Raw genomic sequence first — 17,018 nt, 5'->3', positions numbered from 1 at the left:
AGACTGTAATCTTGTATTTCATTATTATACGATGTTAATTATATAAAAATATTATATATAATAATTACAATAGAATTTAATATAATATAATATATAAGAATAGAGAAATATATAATAACAAATTTTATTACTTATGTAATGTTATTTCTAAAATATAATTTCAAAAAATAATTTTTAATAAGAATTTTTTTAATAAATAAATAAATAATTTTATTATATATAAACTTATATTATCCAATTTAAATTAAATAAAAATAAATATATAATATATAATATAATATATAAAACTCTGTTGTGTAATTTATATTATAAATAAAATATAAAATTATTATATGAGATTAAAAAGATTAATTTATAAATTAATCCTATAATAAAAATTAACATATGATAAATTAAATTTTCAAATTTTTTTAAAAGATTACAAATCAAAGATTTAAGACATTTTAAAACACAGATTTAAATTTAGATTTTATAACACAGATTTAAACATTTAATTGTTTTGAAAGAAATATGATGAATGAATATTCTATTGACATTTTATAAGTATTTTATCTATAATCACGCGCCAAGAGTAGTGTGGATAAGAAAAACAAATAATGAAAAAAGAAAATTAACTATCGACGGCATCTCTTGAACACCAAAGACATCTCTTTAAAAAGTATAGGATAAAGCAGACTAAGAATTAAGATCTAGCACAAAAAGATATCTTTGATACTTAAGAGATGTCGCTGAAAATCAATTTTTATTCTAAAATCTATTTTTATCCTTTTTTTTATTATTTTCTCTCTTTTCTTTATGTATTTCATTTATAGTATAATTTATGGTATAATTCTGAATAATCATTCTGAAAATGATATTGATTTTTGAATTTTTATTCTATCTTTATCTTTTATTGCTTACTCTTTGTCTATTTTTATTTATGCAAAATTATATATTTAAGTCTATTTTGATAAGAAATTTATTTATAATGAATAATTGTTTATTTTGAATAAAGAAACTATACAAAATAAATTTACTTTATTATGTATTATGAATTTCTTATACAAATAATATATAATACATAGTCATTTATAATGTTTAATCAAATGAAGGAATGATGATTGCTAATGGCGAAAACAATGATATTTTACAAACAAAACAAAAAATGGATTTTATCGTTATTGTTAATATGGCTAAAACTTATATCTATATACGATGTAGAAAACATTATTTACAAATATTTCAAGGTACACACATTATATTGAGTAGTGAATTCAGCACATCAGAGATGATCTGAGCCACTAAAAATAAATATTAAATATTTTATAAAATAGTTTTATTTTCTATATTTCAATTAAATAAAATATAAAACATAATATACCTCGGTTAAACTTAATTTTATAGTCCCATTTTGCAAAGGATCTTTACTTTCAAATATTCCTGTATATAAAATAAAATTAAATATTAATAACAAATAAAATATAAAAATAGGAAAAACAAAAAATAAAAATATACCAAATGCATCACTCAAATGTAAAATTGCTGAAACAAAGTCACCAAATCTAAGCGTTCCATCTTTTCTCATATATCGAAGAATTAAAATTGAAAGAACATCTGTATTTAATTGGAATCCTAATAAAAATATTTTTTAAATGTTAAAAATTAATATATTATACATTGAAACTGAATTAAGTATTGATAAATATTTACTTACCCACTTCTAATAATGCATCTCGTAATCGTTCCGCTTTAAGTATACCAGTCTTTTCTTTCGTATGATTTTTAAAAGCAGCTTGCCAATATTTTAAACTACACATAAGATCTTTGAAATCGTTAAATTTCAATCGACCACTTCCGGAACTCTATATTGATATCGATTTAAGGAAAACAAATAAATTTTAAATATAGTTGAAACAAAATTGAAATGATTAATTTTAAGGATACATCCATTGTAAGAACTACTTGTCGACATACTTCCATACAAGCACAGCTCTTTATATAGTCTAGAATTAAAATATAATAATATTTCTTTTAATTTCAATATTTCTTTTAATTTCTATTACAATTTTCAATAGATTTAATTTTTACCATTTGGTAAACAAGCCTCAAGAAGTTCTTGTAATTCAAAAGCGTTTACTGTTCTATGCTCATCAGCGAGTTGTAAAAAAACGGCTTCATATTGCGAAAAACCTTTGCCTTCAAGAGGTGGTGCTTTAATAATAGCCGATTTTACCAAAGATGGCGGAGTATCAAGAAGTCTAGTGAAATTATTATATAAAGTATAATTATATTTTTAAATAATGCATTAAATTGTTAAAATTGAATTACTTACTTAAGTTTTAAGGGTTTACTACTATAAACTCGCAGTGTAAAACTTGTTTCTTGTGTAGGTTCAAAAGTAGTGGGAACTAATAAATATCCACCTTGATCTAATTGGCACCTGTGGCTGACTTGACGGCTATTTGTATATTGTGAATTTACCAAAGATTTATTTTTTTTAAAGAACTGTTTATTTATTGATTCTGTGCTATTTTTCGGTAAAGTATATGCCGTGAATCCTATTACCTTGATATAATGAAAATATTATAAACATTATAATTAATATAATTTCTCTAAAATGTACAATATATACCATAAAAAATACATCTTACTTTTATCTCCATAATAGAGTGTTGATATAAAGAAACAATTACTTCTTCCATTTCACTTAGAATTAGATGTAATTGTGGATTAATATGAAAAGTTTCTGTAACATAGATACATTAAAAAAAAATCATAGAATATTTTATTATAATTTCAATAATTTATGCGATGCATTTTTAAATTTTATTGTAAAATGTTTATCATTGATAAACTGCATATGAACCTTCATTGTTTCGACATCCTCCCGCAGTTACACCTCTCCTCCAGCTACCTTGATAGAGTTTCATTTGCCAAGTATGTTTGCTATGCAACGATGGTTCATCTCTCGATGTTTCAGCATCAAGATGTACAACTTCTAAATGAGTGAATGTCTTCACAAAATCTGAATATGATATCCTACGATTGGATTACGATTGTCATTATCATTTCAATAATATATTTATATTTATTAATTAAATAAAATAATAATATTATTAAAATTCTTTCTTATCAAAAATATTATCACACTAATTAAGAAATTATAATATTAAAATTAATTCACCAGAATTCCCCCTCGGCCATGTTCCTGACCGCTAAACGATCTCTTTCCATTGGTGGTATTTCATCCCATTCGAGACCACCTCTCGCCCAAGCGCCAACATATTCCCTGCCAGGTCCAAGAGGATTTCTTAATTTTACTAATTGAACTGCTTCACCATTGAATGTTTCCACCTAAATTTATTATGTAATTAACTAATTTCAGATACGAGCTAAAAAGAAATAAAATCATCAAACGAATATTATTTACCCTTTCAATAGCATATAATCGATAATTGATCCCCATTTGAATACCATTTGCAAGTTTCTCCGTACTAGCACGAATCTAAAATCACATAAGAATAAATAATTTAGTTTTAAAATATTAGAGATATTTGAAATAAATATCTACAATCTATAATTTAGAATAAATATTAAGAAAGCTTACTTGTTGTTGATTGTTATTTACTGTACACGTGATAAGGGACGTCATGTCAAGAAGCTTCGCAAGAACACGTCCGCACGCAGTAGGATCTTGACGTATTGCGATACTTTCTGTGATTCCTCCGGTAAGATCAGATAAACCATCTAATAACGTTCCATATTTAAGGGCTTCGTAAGATCCATGCAATCTGAAATGCAATCCGAAAATCAATTTCGAGATAACTTTCTCAGTGAATAATTATCTTCATACAACGGATAAAATGATACAAGGAAAATTTTATCTATTCAATTTCAATGAGCTATCTGGTATTTCTAGTCACGCCAGTTAAACTCCGGAGAAAACTCGTCTATCACACGTACGGTCTTTTTTAAACGCAAGATGGACTCAGGGAAAGCGAATATATAGAATTTTTCGACCTATGACCTCTTCCTATTGACGATGAAACACCACAATTACTATGCGATCGCGAGTTCCCCCCATCGATTACGCGAAGAAAGTTGAGTCGATGCGATGCGACGGCTCGTTAATCTCGCTTGCCACGCTACCGGAATATCTTTGTTCCGTGAAATTAAATCTACCGAGTTGATTAAGTTGGCAATCTCGCGTTGCCGTATTTTTCATTTCGGAAATCATCCGTTCGAGATAGGAAAGAGATCTCGTTTCAATCGATAAGAGAAATAAGAGATATGTGAAGTGGCGATGTTATCTGTGCCGTTTCTGCGAGAATTAACGTTCTCTAGATAACGGGGTTTCTTTCTCTCGCTCTCTTCGTCAACTGGCTCGTCCTAATAAACACCAACGCCTTCACATAGGCTTTAGGCTAGATAGGGAGTTTCCCGTGCCACATGCAAGTGGTATGCATACACCTAGTATACACGCATAGGTTAATCTCTAAACCGTAACCATTCACACGCGTCGCTCAAACAGTCACATGGGTATTTTCTCAGGGAAGGCAAGCGCAACGCCTATCAACAGATAGATCCGTATATATACCAATTGTGAGCCTTTTATGAGCTTCGAATTCGGTGTGTTCTATTGGCGGAAATACAGCAGCTCGGAAATGGCCAGTGTTGGTCTACAGTTGGAATAATAGTGAAACGAGTTAACAGGGTAATGGTCGAGATTTGATTATTTTCACCGATCGAATCACATATTGCGGAAATGAATGACGTTAATGATTATTAGCTAAATTGTTCGCTATTGATTTGATGTAAGTAATTTGATATGTAATTTGGGATGTTGAATAGAATTCAAAGATAATAAATAATAGATAATCTCAGATTATGGAGAAATGAAATTATCTTCAACTAAACACTCTGTTAACTATGTAACTGCCGTTGTCAGTTTGTGAGTCAACGGTAATACGAGTCTTACCATTGACGTATTTCCGTCCTGTGATCATCTAACGGGGTAATGACGCGGATGTGAAATGTTATTTGCAATTCTTTTATTTATTTTTTTCTTTTATACGATTGCCAATGTTAATATATATTTTGTATTATTTATAAGACAAGATTAAACAAAAATTTTGAAATTAATAAATAACGTAACGGCATGTGTATAATAATATTATCTACATAAAACGGTTTCATAATTTAAAAAATAAATAGGATTGATAATCTTTATATATCTATATATATTCAATTTATAAATAATATATTTTTATCGAAATAAAGGATATTCTGAAATATGTGTTCTTAATTAGTGAACTACCCATGAGAGAACTAAATTCGTAATTCCAGGACAGAACGACAAATTTGTAGTATTATATAAAATTTCAATATTAAGAAATCAGATAAATAGATGAACTTATTAATAAAGCTCGTTTTCGAGTCTCCATTAACACGAAACGCTGCTGCAGCAGTTTCGTGTCCGCAGATACAAGCTTGGACTGTGGTCACCGGTGCACTGACCTCCGATCCATTGCTGGCAACCAACGAACCGACTACTCGTCGAGTGAAAGTATCCGCGGATATACTTGCTTAGTATATCCATGGTTGGCATGTGCGTGCACAAATATACAGCGCCGAATATAGCCCGGCCGTACCAACGTATTCTTAAGCTATGCCGAATTCTAAATTCTTATTGCTGATGAGCCAAAACGGATGATTCCGCTGCTGAAAATTTTGTTCTCCTATATCGATCTTAAGAATCATCGTTCTTGACTTTATCTACGAAAAACAAATTTTTTCGATTATTATATTTTTTTATACGTAATAAAAATTGTTTTTACTATTGTAAAATCTAAATTCATTCAAAGTTCAACTTTTATATTATTCTATATGTGACAGATAGATATATCACATATACGAAAAAAAAAAGAGAGGTTATGTAACAATAGATTCAATTTTATATTCCTTCTATTATATCATTTACTTATACTTTATTTTTAATGTAATGAAGAATTATATGTTATTACTTACAGATAAGGAATCAAATCACATCATTTATCGATCGTAAAACACGTTAATTACTGCACGAAATAGTTACAGTTACAAAATAATTGGTGATATTATCGTAGGACTAACCGGTGTACGCATAATGCGTTATTTAGCGATTCTTCACTTGAGGTGTATCAGGCGCATGCGCAATGGTTTCTAATGGAAATCGCGTCCAGCATAATTCTTTCGCTAGCTATGCACGCGATGGCATGTGAACGTATGAGCTTTCTAACTGATTTTAATATTATTTATAATGCCAGATTATTAAGTTTGGATTCACCGTACGTTCCGAATCGATTCGATCCGCGCGACAGGGTTATCGTGAAAGATGAAAGGTCGGCCAATGAACGATTCTTTCCCCGTGAAAAGAAGTGTGCCATCGACGAGAGATTCTCTCGGTTGGAGAACGTGTCCTCTTGTGCGTTTGCATTGAATTGAAACGCATGGAATACTAATTTGATAGTGTCACAAAATCCAATCGGTTTTATCATATCGAAAACAGGAATTTTCTTGCGCTAGACGCATTCGATTTCAATTCACTGTTAGCTAGATAATATCAATTTTATAAAATTGTAAATTTTTAATGTTGTGCAAAGAAAAAAGCTTCGTTAGACACGGTTCGTATGTAATATAAATTTTGAGATCATTTTATTGCTGTAATTAGATAAATAGTGAAAATAAATGGGATGATTAATAACTCAATGACACATTGCGTTTCGTATCGTCGATTTAAACCATTTAGTAATCAGATTAATTAATTGAAACTTTTGTAAAATTCTTAATTTTAATGTGAAAATGTATAACTTTTTAAAAATCAAATGATTAGTTTTTTTAAAGATATACTTAAAGGAAATCAATTTAAAGTGAAAGATTTTAATATGAGAAATATTTTAATTGCAAATATGAGAAATATTTTATTATAAGAATTTTATATTTACTTTATATTTGAAGAATATTTTTTGGCAATTTCAAAATAATGATCACATTTAGTAACAGCAATTAGCTTAACTATTGTAATTGTATTTTAAGATTATAATATAGTTTGCCAATGAAAATTAATGATAATATCGCTGAAGATTCTCGATATTTGCTCATAAAACGTAAAATCCACCACGAGTTGTCCAGTATAAAAGTACATTACAATATACAAACGCGAAATATCGTTTCATCACAATCGTTTATGGATACCAGTTGATTTCAAACGATTTAACATTAATCGACTGCATCGTACATTCAACGTCGAACGGAAGCCATCAAGAGGTAACAACGCATTATCAATTATTAATGAATCCCGACCTCGATTCCTTTGCCGAAGTTGTTGACCAGTGCAATCGTAGCCGCATCATAATATATATTTTTCTCGATGGATCTAATCGAGCGAATCGAATTAACAAATCGAAAAGTAATTTCATCGCTTGAAAAATCGCGTGTCTTTAAAAATTAATAAAAACGTATATATATATATAGATTTGTTTAACTTTTCATTCAATGTTGTCCTCGCGACTTTCGATCTTTTTTCAATTCAAGAATCGTGTCATTTTTAAATTACTGATTTAAATAATGCTAATTAGATAAATTTAGATCTAATGATATTAATCGCTTTTAATTCGGTAATACTTGAAGTATTATGATGATATAAGATTTATTACAAGTGTAAGAATGTATCAATCGATATTATTTCACTTTCGTGCCATTTTGTGATGCAAGTTATAAGGTTTGGTCTCTTTGTTCTGCTTTCTCCTTATAGAACGCGGCACAACCACGACAATTTCTCGTTACGCGTGCACACATATTCGCCATTGTGACGCAAGATGAACGCGTTTGATGATGAAATTATAACGAGCTGTGTTCTCGACCGTTAAATAGATGTACTCGCTGCAAGTATTCCTCTTAAATTTATGTGCAATGCAAAATAGAAAATTTCGAAATTTCGCGAGTAAAAAATAAGTAAATAAATAATAGAAAAGATTAAAAATTTGACTCGATCGTATTTACGTCGTAATGAAAATGACTATATCAGATAAAATTTTAATTCATAGTGTTAATAGAAATCATATTTCAGAAGAATCGTATTTGGTTGGCCAATATTTGAACGCGTAATTAAGAATAAGCATTTTGTTTGAAATTTTCTTAGTTTCAGCACGATATATTTACGAATATTTTTTTTTTTTTGTAATTGTGTAATTCAAATAAAAGTTAAATGAAAAGTAGGACTCTTTAACTCATGCTGCGTTCGCGTTATCCAGGCGTTCAAATCTCCAGTTTCTGTATATAAGAAACAAGCAGAAGCATTCCGTTTTAAAAAAGATTAATATATTATAAACAATAATATTTTCTAAATATTTTTAAACAGGACACTTAAACATTTATCGACAATTAATTATTCGTCATTTAATGATGATATATATAAAAAATACTTTTTTTAATAGTTTAAAAAAAAATATCTACGGAAAGCATAAGTACAAATCTTGCATCTGTTCATCTTCAAATGATCTGCAATAATATTTCGACATAAAATATAAAATCCGGGGAAAAAAAAATGTTTAAATCTTGTTAAAAACGATTTACAGATTGAAATTTCTTTTATTAAAAAATAGCATAAAATACCTATAAAAAACGAAAAAAAAGAAAATCCTTTTTATTATCTATTTAATGGCGCAATATCAAAGCGTTCTTCAGCTTCGATAAAGCAACGATACACGCACACGTACGCTACGAGCGTGTAAATATCGCGTTATCGTCGATGAGAAATTTGTCACGGCTATGGATCACGGTAAACAAGAAAAAAGAAGAAAGAAAGAAGAAAGAAAGAACAAAAAAAAAGGAAGAAAAGAAAAGCGAGGTATGAAACTCGGCGATTCTTATCGACGATCCCTCTGCTCTTCTTTCGTTGCCACTCACGAGGTCGTCTTCCTCTCCGAGGCCGTCACGTTGCAGTCGTTTCAAGTGCAACGCCCAGGGTTTACATCCCTGACGGCAAGAAACGAGGAGAAGCCGAAGAAGGGAGGCGAGTAAGAAGCGGATAACGAGGTGAAGGAGAGAAGAAGGAAGGAGAAACGGTCATCAGCGGAAAGATTAAGAGGAGGAGCAAGGACCTTCGGCAAAACCGGTCATCGTTCGTTCGTCCGCGTAAACGCTTCTTCCACCTCGCAGAAGAGATCTCGCGCTGTACTCGCGGCGGAGATCCGCTCCGTAGATCTTGCGAGACATCGGGAATAAATTCTGTGTCTCTACGATATGACGTCCGCTTCGTTTATAGTATCCGCGAATCGCTTGATTACACGCCTCTTCGTTACAGATCGTATCTTCTAAACGTCATGACGAACTGTGTGTTTTCATTAGGTCTTTGAAATTGCTGCGACGTTGCGGTTCATAAGTTTTATGTATCTATTAATGATCCTCGTTGCTTCTCTTTCGTTTCTTTTTTTCTCTCGCCGGAAGCCACGTTTAATTTTTCCTTTGAATTATTAGAAATTTTTGCACATTTTTGCAGATTTAAGGAAGAATTTATGCAATAACTTTTTAGAAGTTGATATATAAGATTTGTTATATAAGAGAAATTTATAATTAGATAAAAATTTACGTGAATAATTTTGCGGAGTTTATAATAAAAAATGTGCAAGTTGTTTCTTTCGAATAAGGATCTCTTCGTAGATTGTTTATGGAAAGCATCGAAAATCAGAATCATCGGACGAGTTTCGAATTTTCTTCGAGAATGGAGGACCGTGGGTGGATATGCAAATACGCAAATAACTTTCGTGCTACCACGGCCAATCTTGTAAGTTCGGGTGGGTGGCGTGGGTGTTCATCAGGTGGACGTTCACATGGTGCGTTAGCACGAGAATCGACCTTACCGAGATCGATCGATGAACCCAGATACACCACCACCTTATACGCCCACGCGAAATCGCGTTCGATTGAAACTGATCAATTGGCCGTTTCGATGTTATAACATCAAGATGGGAGATGTTATAACATCGTAGAGTCACACGCGTTTTTTTCAAAACCCGTTTTCTACTCGTGACATTATCATTCAAGTCCATCATATTATAATCGACATTTTTACGCGATGAGTATTCGAATGAAATAAATATGAAAAAATAAAAAAGTTCAATCATTCGAGGAAAATGGAATTTATAACTTATGCGACAGGGAATATTTATTCAAATAAAAAAAAAAAAAAACTTTCGACTTTACGTTTCTTTAAATCTTATCAGAAGATGAAAAGAAAAGAGAAAGAAAGAAAGAAAGAAAGAATAGCGAAAGAAAAGGTACAATGTGCGATAGAATAATAGTCGCACGATAAAATTACGCGATAAAAAGCATTTTTACGTAATTACATTACATTATTCGAAGAAGAAAAATTCTTTCAATCTCACGTTGACATCTCGAGTCGACTCACTTCCCTCTTCTCTAAGCCATATTGGAAGGTAAAGACAAGAGGCAAGCGCGAGAAAGAATCTCATGCGCTGCCGATCACTTGATGGACAAATAACCGAGCGCTCTCAACCACTTCCTACTCACTTGGCGTACGCTTTCTCCAGAAGAGCCGGCCAGAATTGATCACTGTGACGACTTTGCACGAAAGCTAGCCGTCCGTGAATCGCCGGCAGCCTGTCGTCGACGAGAACTTCGACCCATGCGCCGCACCACCATAAACGGAACCTGAATACCCCGGCGTACTCGGCCGTCGGTGACCCAGGCGGCTCTCCGCTGTTCCCAAATCCTTGGTCAGCTGGCACCACCCTGTAGAACAGTCCTTTGCTCAGGTGAAGAACTCCCAGACAGGAGACCAGCCATTTGTCACCTGAATTTAAGAATAAATCACAGGATATTAATTCCAATGATAAAAATATACGCGTGAATAATTTGAAAGGTTTATTCCGAGTTTATCAAACGATTATGTCTCGTTTCCCTTGTTATTGAAAATAAACAGTTTTATTCAAACAGATCAACAGTATTACGCAAGTAAAAATGATGTAAGAGTATAGAGATCGACTAACAAGCTTATTCTTTTATTATTGAATTAACTTTTACTGAATATGAATGAACTCTTGTGATGTATATTTTAAAGCATATTGATTTCTTTTTAGAGAAGAAGACTTAAAACAGTTTGTAGTAAACAATGGAAGACGGGGAAACGTGTTTCGCGAATTAGGCAAATTATAACTGAACGTTCTCGTTTATATCCGTTCTTCATTCATCGCACGTGAGATCGATATATAGATATAAAGTGAACCACATTGCGATTCAAATTAACTTTCTGTTAAGTACGTTCCGCGTTATGCGTACTGTTATCGTTAATTAATCTGGCGTAGAGTTACGAGGAATACAACTTCATTGTTCGTTGCAATTATTCATTCTATTATAAACAGAAGCTGTCAGAAAATGCTGAATAATGATTGAAAGTAAGAGGATGTTAATATTTATATAAATTCGAAAAAAATTATGTATCTCATTTCCTTTTTGTCTCATTATTAAAATTTGAAAAGGAATGTTTAACGCATAATCGGTGATTTACACATTTCGAAAACGAAAGTTGACCGAGTAATGAATCGTCGTCGTTATGGTGTTCGATCGAAGAAAATGTTCTCACGAAGTTACGACACGCGTCGACCGAACATTGCAAATCTGTTTCGCCTGTTTACATAGTTTATTAGAGCTGTTCCATAATTTATCGAATAACTTTAACGCCTCTTTCTCGCGGACTTATTCATGATCTCTCACGTTCGTTTTTATTCAAAACGAATAAATCAAATTATAAATATTTTCCATCCATAAGATAAAATCAGAAAACGAATCTGAATCAAATGTAATTGGCTCGATTAAAAATCAATAAATTCGATAAATAAATTTTTCCTTCCACGTTCAATTTTTCCCTCTATGTAAAATTGATCTTTTCGACCGGTTTAAAAAACCGGTACATACATACACATTTTGGTTTTCTCAAAAAATTTGTAATTGGTAAAATTAGAAAAATAAAAATTCGTCGATCTGACATGTTCGATATTTCTGATGTTATTAAAAACATCATCCATTAACAAGATTTTTACGATTCTCTATAAATAACTTATCGTCGAAGAAACTACCTTTGACTTTCTTTTCGAACGAAGAAAAAAATAAAGTCGTTACGACACACTGGGAAGAAGAATATCGCAATTCATTCACGATGATCGTTTCTCTGAAAGATGATGATCAAGAGACGTCAAGAAAATTATCATAAACGTGGTGATTGATCATTTACCATGATCTGATTAATTCGTAATTCAAACGCATCGATCCACTTTCACTGGAGTCCCGATTTTCAACCGCAAACGATAGCAGATGAGCTAACCGGTGCTCAGTTTTCAGCGAGTAGACAAATATTTCTACGCGAGCAAACCGATCGTTTCGTCGAGCTTGGACAACTCCATTCCAGAGGAATAATACCCGTGAAAGCGCGTTTTGTGCCCATCAAGTGGTACTCTGATCAGTCAGTGGTACTGACATTGGTCAAGAGTTGCAAACACATTGTGCAATGTGACAGACGATTTCAGGGGGATTCGAATCACGTGAGCGTGGTGGCTTGGCTTTCGTCGAATCGTAGGAAAATAATTATTAATTAAGATACGTGTAATTCTTATTTTAACGGCTTTCACGCGCGCGAGACAGGATTGCTTGATATATTAAACATTCAAATAATTGTTACCATCGTCATCCTGCATTGTTCTCATTTGATCGTAAACATGTATGTCAGCGCTTATAGAGCGGAAAAAAAGTGGCTTGATTATTCAAATAAACGAGAAAGAATGGATGTCTGCGATTTATCGTGCAAGCTTGTAATTGTATGACTCTTATAATTGAGATCGTAGAATTATATATAATGATTTTGAACTTTTAAATTTTGGTTTTATTTATCGTTATTATAAATTATCTCTTATTCTTCGTACTACAAAATATAGAAATTATAAGAATGAATTACAATCTTTTTTTATCCTTCATATTTTTTGGAAAAATTCATATTGAATACGGATTGCAAAGAATTAAAATAATTTTCGACTCTCACATTTTCATCCTTTGTTTATTTTCACATGTAAAATTACCTCCTATTAAAAATTTATTCGTATCTAATCGAAAATTAATCGCTTGTATATGAAAATATATTTTTTTTTCTCATACAGAATCTGCCATTCGCATTTTAACTAACTTGAATCATTATTTCGGAGATAACCTGTACATCATTAAACGTTACGTAATAAACGAATAAAATGTGTAGTCGAGAAAAAAAAATCTATCCGAGGAGACAATATTTATTTTAAAAAAATAACGTCCAACATTTCCAGTCAGTATATTCCAATCACCTTATTTCGTAACGCGAGCAATTTAAATCGTCTTAATGTAGGTCGAAAAGAAATGATCACGTGTCATGGTAATCCCATTCGGTCGCGCATGCTGTTACATGCTTATGCACACTAACGGGACACGGTGTTGCGTCGCCTTGGAGAGAACACGCGTTTGCACGAATTCCCGGATCGCTCGACTTCCGTCCACGATGCTCGTGAATTGCACGAGTCTCCTCACGAGACGGAGATTAAGACCGCGATGCGTTCCACGTTCTATACTTGGCGTAACTCGTAACTCGTCGACAGCGATGCGACAGGTCAGATAGAAACACGCTTGCTGAGAAACTTACCGTTTAACACACGTGTAAGAGGTAGATAAAATTACAAATTGCAAATTGTCAAGAGTACGTTCGGAATATGGTAAAATTATTTATATCTTTATGTCGAAATTTTCTCTTGCAAATCGATCATTACTAATCATTACCATCATTTTTTGAAAATAGAAAATAGATATTTTCAAGCATATACATATTCTCAATTTCGATCTCTACATCCAAAGATATTCCATATTTTTAATTGTTATTCTGTATTGAATAAAGTTACAAATCTTGTTTGATATTCAATAGAATTGATTTTTGATTTTGATTAAAAATTTATATGATTCTTAGCACGAAAATATTAATTTCAATTTTTAATAAGAGAAATAATATGATTGAAATATGGTATTATGGTACTTCAAATTTACAATGACTTTGAGTATCGATAAAAATAAAATAATATTCACTGGCTTCCACATTCCTTTAAGGCGATATAAAAATAAAAGTACACGAGATAGCCGGGATACGATTATCATACAATACCGCAGTTCGGTTATTCGTTAATTAAATTGCCGGGAATATCGATTATATCGGTACATGGTCGTATATGTCGTGGCTGAAAGAAAGTCATTTGGTTCTAACAGTTTTGTACCACAGTATCCGCAAGAATATCTCCCACGTTTCTCAAAGGTTACCGGAGTCACTTTCAGGGTTTGTACGATTTCGAGGTCGTTCATAGAAAGACTTGACTTGAGCGTGTATTGATTCGTGTTTTCACGATGATAATAACATCGTGTTAAGAGGAAATATTATAATCGTTGAAGTTAATGTGAAAGATGTGAAAGTGCCTGGAAGATGTCATCACGAATACGTGAAACATAGAGCGTGATTCTTCGTCACTTTCTTCTGGTAAAATCGAAATTCAATATTAAGAATAAAATAAAAGAATAAAATAAAATATAAATTTAATCGACATAAAATATTTTGAATTGAATATTTATAACTTACTTATTTGTAATAATTTATATAAGATAAGCGTTTAAATAAAATATAATAAACTCTATTTTAATTTCCATCAAGAAATCCATTTTAATTTCCACCAAGGTGAAATGATTCACATCATTACGAGCGTATATTTTGCGCACTGGATCAGAATAAAATGGAATTATTAAATATTTAAATAGCTTTCTGATTATTTCTTTACTTCTTCTATTTATTTTATCTTATTTATTTTAACGAACTAAGAGGCACATAGAAAATATATGATAATAATAATATGAATTGAAAAATAAAAATTTTATTACACTTACCCATTTTTCCAGGAATTACATCGAACTGGGCTGGTGTATCGCTGACGAATATTGGACGATTGCATAATTCCTAAAAAACAAAAGAAAAGAAAAATTATTCGTAAAAACATAAATTATTTATTAGTTTCAGATGTAAATCTTTTATGTTTCATTATGTTTAAAACATAAATACTAATTTTCTTATTCGTATTAATATTTAAAATTACTAGAAGTTTTATGCAATTTTAAATCGTAAGAAAAGTCTAAAGCAATTAAGAAATTTATTTTGCATTACAGTATTAATTTGTCAGAAGTTTACATCCTCAACTATGGAACAAAGGCTGATTATATAACGTTTTATGTTCCACAACGGATAAATATTCCCAGACAGACTTGGAATGCGATTCGCAATGAGTTCTATGCTTGGTCGAAACCTTCAGAACGTACTTTTGTACAGGTGTCGTTTTTTATCATTCCTTTTGCATCAGAAATTGTTTCCATCTTGTTTCCGGTTTCGGAAGAAATTTCTTATAATTACGTGACGTAAGATTTGGAATGCCTAACACTACATGACAGATAGTCGTTAATTATGGATAATTACAATCCTAGAAAATACCATAAATGCCGTTTATATTTTCATTGCCATGTTCATCCAATTTTTTCCACTTCCGATTCTTATTATACAAAACCGTTTTCCATTCATACTTTTCTACTACAAATCAAATTTTTCTACCAGCTTATAGATAATATTCTCATTCGATGATTTAATGGAAAAATGTTTCAATAATAAATTTTATCAAATGAGAAACATAATTTTAAATTTAAAAAATTTATTTTCTAACAGTTTTCGATTTCCTTTTTTTTAAAAATTACTCAACAAACTTTCAAAAAACAAATTAAGATGTTACGTAAATATAATTACGTCATAGAATTTTATTTTGATTTATATTTCATCGACGATTTTTCTTTTCAATACAGAATATTTAACCTGTCGTTCTTCTTCACTACTCTCGTCACGCTCACCTTCGATCCTTTCCGGTCGCAGTAAAGTGTGACACGTAAATGTGCGTCTCACGTAATACCTATTGCGTGAACGCAATTGTCGACACTGTTGTAGAAACCAGCCGATGTCAGTAGCTTTTATTACGATCATTATACGCAACAAGGAGAACCATAATGTTTCGTTTCAAAGGCTAAATAGGCTCCAGTTACGCGTAGGCAACCTTACGCTTATTCTCGTTTCTCGGTTCGTCGTCGTGCAAACTGCGTAATTAATCTATCGGATCGTTGATCCCTTGAAAATTATCCTCGTATCCTCGCATTTATTTTTAAGATAAGCGAGGTAACTTAGATTAATTATTTCGCAGCAAAACTTTTCCCTCCAAAATTTTTGTTTCGGTTTAACTATTTGAATCGTTTTAATATTTAATAAAAGTATATAATAAAAATTGTTAATCGTACCTGATAAATTTTAGAAAATTTTAGAAAAATCCCTCTGACAACATCAATGATCTTATTTGGATATTTAGGGACTCCAGAAGGTGATGAACAAATCCTTTTTGATGAATCTTCGTGAAAATTGTATTTGAATAAAAATTGAACATTTATATTTAAAATTACGTTTTATATATATTAATAGAATAATTGTTATAACGATAATTTAAAAAAAACCGTTAATATATCATGTACAGTAAAAATGTTGTACTATGCATGATCATAAGCACGAAGATGACAAAGACACGCACTATGTGTCAAGGTTGCATACTGTCGTCGTTACGGTTCCTAGATTTCAGATTCCCCGTTCTTCCGTTCTGTTGGAACTGAAGCGAATCAATGCCACTGATCTCTTTACTCGGTGGTAAATGAATATAGATCGCATCAATAATGATATATTGATCAAATGAACAGTTACAAATTTTTTGGAATTAATGAATCATTACAAGATACATAACAAGGAATATCAGAGTCATTAGATATATATATAGAAGCACTCTGTACTCTCTTGTGTGAAATTTAGTACAGGCTTTAAGATTGTAAGATGTAGCTGGAAAATCTCGACTTATAAA

The 17,018-nt window shown here is 31.4% G+C and overlaps 1 protein-coding gene across 1 annotated transcript in view; it reads right to left on the bottom strand.

Annotated features, from left to right (window-relative positions):
• Nucleotides 1-1,007: 1,007 nt before the first annotated feature.
• Nucleotides 1,008-17,018, bottom strand: part of LOC107999437 (calpain-C) — a 30,715-nt gene continuing 14,704 nt past the window's right edge. The window contains exons 3-16 of the mRNA XM_017059279.2: nt 14,974-15,043; nt 10,549-10,831; nt 3,587-3,770; nt 3,410-3,484; nt 3,164-3,333; nt 2,846-3,018; nt 2,631-2,725; nt 2,312-2,544; nt 2,068-2,237; nt 1,924-1,982; nt 1,694-1,841; nt 1,495-1,611; nt 1,361-1,419; nt 1,008-1,280 (exon numbers count right to left, since the gene is read on the bottom strand). Of these exons, the coding sequence (XP_016914768.1) occupies nt 1,254-1,280; nt 1,361-1,419; nt 1,495-1,611; nt 1,694-1,841; nt 1,924-1,982; nt 2,068-2,237; nt 2,312-2,544; nt 2,631-2,725; nt 2,846-3,018; nt 3,164-3,333; nt 3,410-3,484; nt 3,587-3,770; nt 10,549-10,831; nt 14,974-15,043 (1,863 nt within the window). The 3' untranslated portion in view covers nt 1,008-1,253. The remainder of the gene's footprint in view (nt 1,281-1,360; nt 1,420-1,494; nt 1,612-1,693; nt 1,842-1,923; nt 1,983-2,067; nt 2,238-2,311; nt 2,545-2,630; nt 2,726-2,845; nt 3,019-3,163; nt 3,334-3,409; nt 3,485-3,586; nt 3,771-10,548; nt 10,832-14,973; nt 15,044-17,018) is intronic.

The sequence above is a fragment of the Apis cerana genome, linkage group LG7, assembly GCF_029169275.1.
Source record: "Apis cerana isolate GH-2021 linkage group LG7, AcerK_1.0, whole genome shotgun sequence".
NCBI classification, from domain to species: Eukaryota; Metazoa; Arthropoda; class Insecta; order Hymenoptera; family Apidae; genus Apis; species Apis cerana.
This window is presented reverse-complemented; position numbering and strand designations above follow the sequence as displayed.